The sequence below is a fragment of the Sorghum bicolor genome, chromosome 6 (genome assembly GCF_000003195.3).
Source record: "Sorghum bicolor cultivar BTx623 chromosome 6, Sorghum_bicolor_NCBIv3, whole genome shotgun sequence".
Lineage (NCBI taxonomy): Eukaryota > Viridiplantae > Streptophyta > Magnoliopsida > Poales > Poaceae > Sorghum > Sorghum bicolor.
Genome location: NC_012875.2, coordinates 41,105,202 through 41,111,000, shown reverse-complemented (window position 1 = coordinate 41,111,000; position 5,799 = coordinate 41,105,202). Strand labels below are relative to the sequence as shown.

Below are 5,799 nucleotides of genomic sequence, written 5' to 3'. Positions count from 1 at the left end.
GCCGACGAGCCCATTCTAGGCCCACGAGTCAGATCCGCCGGGCGGAGCCACCAGCGTGTCGTCATGGTGGGGAAGGGGAGCAAATTCACCGGATTCATGGGGAGGAGCTGTCTGCGCGCCTCTGTTGTGGGGAAGGGCGTGGATCCACTGGGAGGAGTCGTTGCCTTCCCGATGACGTCCGAGGTGGAAGTGGAGGTGGTGGTAGCATGGATCCCCATTCCTAATCTACCACCCACTGGATCCAGCCTCCATGTGTCACCACCCATTGAATCTAGCCTCCTTGCAGGGCCGTCGAGGGCCCCCACTAGATCCGGCCTCCTTGCGCTACCCCCACCGGATCCAGCTCTGCGCCAACGTTTAGAGCCCAAGAGGAAGGGAGAGGGGCGGGCTCGGGAGGGAGGGGAAGGGGGTGCCAGCTGTGGTGGGATAAGGATGTGGGAGAGTGGGGGAGAGGCGCCATCGGCTTCAAGTGTGTGGGGAGAGAAATGAACTGAGAAGACAAGAAATTCTAAGTTTTCTTATATACGAGCCTGGTAGAAGGATAGATATGGGCCTTACTTATGCTTGGAGCAGGGCTAGTATTTTCAGAGGCGAGCCTTATAGTGTGCCTGCCCGGACGCCTTAAGATGACCACCTCTGGAAATATATCACTTTTTGAGATAGTTGTCTCAAAACAACCACCTCAAATCTGTTTTCGGATGCGGGCATTTTCCAATCACCTTTGTAAATAAAATGACCGTCTCAGTAAATCAATTTTGCGATGTGGTCATATCATATGTGAAGATATCTTGGTTTGTAAGCATCGTACGTCACAACTTCCGCGAAACCTTATCAAATTTTTATCACAACTTCCATATACGATATCATGACATGTCGACAAGTTTTATGATTTTCAGACTTTATTTGCTTTTTATAGAATTTGAAACCAACTCGCCCACAAGTTTGAGGTCATGTTCCGTGAACAAGATGTTTGAATTTGGTGCTATGTTCATGGATACGGCCTTAACTTAGTCTCAATAACAAGAATATCATTTTTTTCATTCATTTTTCCCATTATTTGAGTGACTTCCAGTTCAAATTTGAATTATCCAAAAAAATCAATTAAATGAAATAAATTGACTAAATATAGCAAACATTTCTAGAAACGTGCCAAATTTAAATTTATAGTTTAAGTTACTGTAGGAGGACTACAGAACAATTTTAGAGGTCAATAGTGAAAAAAATTATTAGTTTGCTGAGTGTCACGAGTTTGACACTAGGCCAAGCTATAATACTTGGCAAAACGAGTCTATGCCGAGTGTCCACAAGGTGACACTCGGCAAAGCCGAAGCGCTAGTTGATGTTCGTCAGCTGCTACCGTGGTTTATCGAGTCCAAAACTTTACTGGGTGGCTGACACTAGGCAAAGTATCAGTTTACAGAGTGTCTTGTTTCGCCGAGTGTCGACACTAGGAAAAGGTCCATTTTGCCCACTTTGCCAAGTGTTTGACACTTCGCAAAGGGTTAGTTTGCCAAGTATCTTATTTTACCCAGGGCAACACTCGGCAATTTGCCGGGTGTCCGATTTTTAGCGCTTGGCAAAATGACTACACTTGACAAATTTCGCGTTTCTGGTAGTGCGTAGGCATGTAGCTTCTGTGCTTTGAAAAGTGCGTGCCAAAACTGCATCATCTTCACTGTATCCTGTATCACTCTTTTAATCCCGTTCCTCTTCCTAACCTGAAAACGAAAGAGCTGCGAAGATTTTCCATAGGCTTGTTGGGTAGGCCTTCAATCTGAGAGATGGGAGGTGATTAAGGAGCATTATGCTCAATTCTTATATGCGTACCAAAAAACATGAATTTCCTTTCACCACTGTGAGATATGTCCACGTAGCAGTCTTGGTCTTCTATAGGACCACCCTAAAGATAGGGTATCTCTGCGAGCCTTCTTAGTTTGGCATGTTGCTGCCCGCTGGGCACATGCGACGTAAGCCACCTCTAGGCGTTGCTGATGAATTTTTTTTTTGACATCGGATGTGTCGGAAGGATGTCGAAAGGGGTTTTTAGAAACTAATAAAAAAAACAAATTACATACCTCGTCAGGAAACTGCAAGACAAATCTATTAAGTATATTTAATCTGTTATTAGCACATGTGGGTTACTGTAGCACTTAAGGCTAATCATGGAGTAACTAGGCTTAAAAGATTTGTCTCGTGATTTTCAACCAAACTGTGTAATTAGTTTATTTTTTATGTACATTTAATATTCCATGCATGTGTTCAAAGATTCGATGGGATGGATGAAAAAATTTTGGTTGGGAAACTAAACAGGGCCTAAACCATTATCATCCATCCGATCAGATGCACATACCATGCATGCATTCCAAAGCTTCCTGAACTCCACTTGTTTCTCACTGATGTTGACCTGCGATTTCTTCATCATGTCATGCCCGGAGTAATCGCTACTACACTATTTTTAACCGCGGGCAAAAACACTTAACCAATCGAGTCGGGCAAGCCAACCGTCTCGGATCAAAGGTCATAGTTAATCGTGGCTTTAACCGCGCGACACGGTTGCTTTAGCACAACCATCTCGGTTAATCAATTAACCGTGGCGATTGCTCTACGCCAGCCGTCACGGTTAACTGGTGACCAACCATGGCGATTATGTTATAGTGACCGTCTTAGTTAACCTATTAACCGAGGCAGTTGCTGGGCCGGCAGCCCGCCCAGAATTAACCGAGGCGGGCTCCGCCTCCAAAGGCCAAAATAAAAGGTTGTCGTTAAGATTTTCTGTAGTAATGAATCTAACCACAAAACAGCATTCTGTGAATTTCATCTGCTAGAAATCATTACCATGATCGACTAGTACCAGTAGGCATCTCTTTACAGCACACGTCATACAAAAAGAAAATGACTAGTAGTTACCCAACGAATTATTACAGATGTAACATGGAATTAATAAAACACATCATTAGTATTGCACATGTAAGACACGACACACAGACAGACTACACAACCCAAATGACACAACGAACGACGCGAGAACCAAGTACACGACGAGCGTGGGATTATTGTGACTGATCACACGATGATCGCAGAGCATAGCTGATCGCACGGCAGGTAGCAGATTTGCAAGAAAGGAACCATGGATCACATGATGGAGCACTGGCTGTCCTGCTCCGGGCACCGGCATGCGGGCCACGGCTGCGGCGGCCAGTAGTTCGGCGGCGGGCATGGTGGGCACGGCGGGCACGGCGGGCATGGTGGGCAATGATGCTTGCAGTCATCCTTGTCGTGCGAGCACTCGCACTTGCAGGGCGGCGGTTTCTCCGCCGGTGGCTTCGGTTTTTCCGGTGGCGGTGGCGGCTTGCAGCAGTGGCAATTGCACGGTGGCGGTGGCTTCGGTTTTTCCGGTGGCGGCTTGCAGCAGTGGCAATTGCACTGTGGCGGCGGCGTTGGCGGTTTTTCCGGCTGTGGCTTCGGTTTTTCCGGTGCCGGCTTGCAGCAGTGGCATGGAGGCTGAGTTGGTGGGCATGGCCAGCTCTGGGATGGAAACGGATACGGTACAGGGTACGGATACGGCACCACCTTGCATTCCGGTTTGGGCGGCGGCGGCGGAGCCGGAGACGGAGGTGGTGGTGGCGGCGGCGGCCACTTTTCGACGAGCACTATCTCCTTGACGATGTGGCCAGCCTTGCACAATATCGTCTTCTTGAGCTTCTCGGCATCGAACTTCCCGCGTACAATCACCTTGTTGAGCTTATCCTCGAACTCAAACTTCTCGATGCAAAACTCCTCTGCAACAATTGATGAGTTTATTGATGCATGCAGGTACACTCGTACAGACAAGAATAAATGTAATCGAGCCATATAATCCAATTGCTGCACTCTTAATCATGGTTACTTAACCGGTTCTTCTGTAAAAATGCTGCCCTGCATATGCATGCCTACATGGTGTTTGTCAGAACATTCCAGATTTCAGACTGGACATATGGAATTTCACAGGATTTTAGATACCTTCATCCGGCTACAAGTTAAGTTAATTTTCCACTGTGGAATTTAACTGTTTCTTTTTTGCTTTAACACGAAATGATTGTCTATACTCATACACATATGGACAATCATTGTTCTGTAAGAAATTGCTCGTAATAAGATCTATAATTACTCCCCATCCTTTTACTCCGCTTCCAAAAAAAAAAAAGGTTGGACCTTTCCCAACTTTTTTGCATAGTAAATGTACCTTTGAGGCCTTCCAGGATTTTGGTGATCTTGGTTCTGCAGGCGCAGCACAGATCGACCATGGTTATGACCAGTATTGCCGCCTGCAAATTTAAAGAACATGTATCGGGAAAAAATGTTCAAGACAGCGTTAGAAAATGCGCAATAGGATCCCTTCATCCATTATGCGTGGCTACTTCAGTGGCGGCGGTGGCGGTGCTTGCAGCGTAGAAACGGATATGGTACAGGGGTATGGGTATGACACCACCTTGCATTCCGGTGGAGGAGGAGGCGGAGGCGGTGGTGGGGGTGGCCACTTTTCGACGACGGCTATCTCCTTGACGATCTTGCCTGCCTTGCATAATACCACCGTCTTGAGCTTCTCGCCATCAAACTTCCCGCGTACAATCACCTTGTTGACCTTGTCCTCGAACTCAATCTTCTCAATGCAGAACTCCTCTGCGGCATTACAAAATTATATAATTGATGAGTTTATTTGATGCGCATACAGTCTTATAGAACAGAATATATATAATCCAGCGATATAATCCAATTGTGCCACTCTTAATCATGGTTACTTAACCGGTTGTTCTGTAAAAATGCTGCCCTGCATATGCATGCCTACATGGTGTTTGTCAGAACTTTTCTGATTTCAGACTGGACCATGTTGAGTTTCACATGATTTTACAAACCTTTATCAGGATTAATTTTGTGTTGCCAGTTAAGTTAATTTTCCACTGTGGAATTTAACTGTTTCTTTTTGCTTTAACACAAAATGATTGTCTATGTATACTCATACACATATGTAAAATTAATCATTCTTCTGTAAGAAATTGCTCTTAATATGATATATAATGACTCTAAATACTTTTACTCTGCTTCCAAAATCAAAAGAAGGTTGGACCTTTCCCAACTTTTTGCATAGCATAAATGTACCTTTGAGGCATTCCAGGATTTTGGTGATCTTGGCTCTGCAGCGGCAGCACTGCAGGTCCACCATGGTGATGACCAGTATTGCCATCTGCAAATTTAAAGAACATGTATTGGGAAACAATATTCAAGAGAGAGTCAGAAAGCGTGCAAATATGGCCCTTTGTCAATGATGCATAGCTTACAAACATCGCTAAAACGCTTATGAAACTAGAAAACTAAAGCCAATAATGTCGGTAAATGCAAGGGTTAGAACACAAGTATGGAGACAATAAAGCAAAAGAGAAGGATGAAGTTCACCTTCTAACCCTGAATAATGTTGTCAATGGACAAGAGAAGAGATAGAGCAGTTTGTAGGAGAGGTGTGGGAGGAAGAATATAAAGGAGCAAATATGAGCCTTGGGTATTTTTATGCCTGGATATACCGAAGCCTGCCAAAAAAGCAACAATGCTGGCATTGTTGTAGGTCCGTCGGATCACATCTCGAAGGTGCTGGTAGCAGGGAATATATGGGTTGTGAAATCTATATATGTGGATGGGAAAAGGACGACCTGTAAAGGACACTTTGGTCCTTCTCAGGGACTTGTCCCACTAGTCACCCCTCGTTTTCTTGCTTTTTCTTTTGCATACATGATTTATGTCATTGTACAACTGCTCAATTCAAATTTT

General features: G+C 45.0%; 1 protein-coding gene across 1 annotated transcript; it reads right to left on the bottom strand.

Moving 5' to 3' along the window:
• On the bottom strand, positions 2,804-5,580 carry LOC110436520 (protein PYRICULARIA ORYZAE RESISTANCE 21-like). The gene is made up of 5 exons (XM_021463681.1): positions 5,431-5,580; positions 5,137-5,221; positions 4,469-4,659; positions 4,223-4,304; positions 2,804-3,779 (listed from the first exon to the last, which is right to left on the bottom strand). Exons 2-5 carry the CDS (start codon positions 5,219-5,221, stop codon positions 3,133-3,135), a joined length of 1,005 nt encoding a protein of 334 aa, XP_021319356.1. The 5' UTR covers positions 5,431-5,580; the 3' UTR covers positions 2,804-3,132.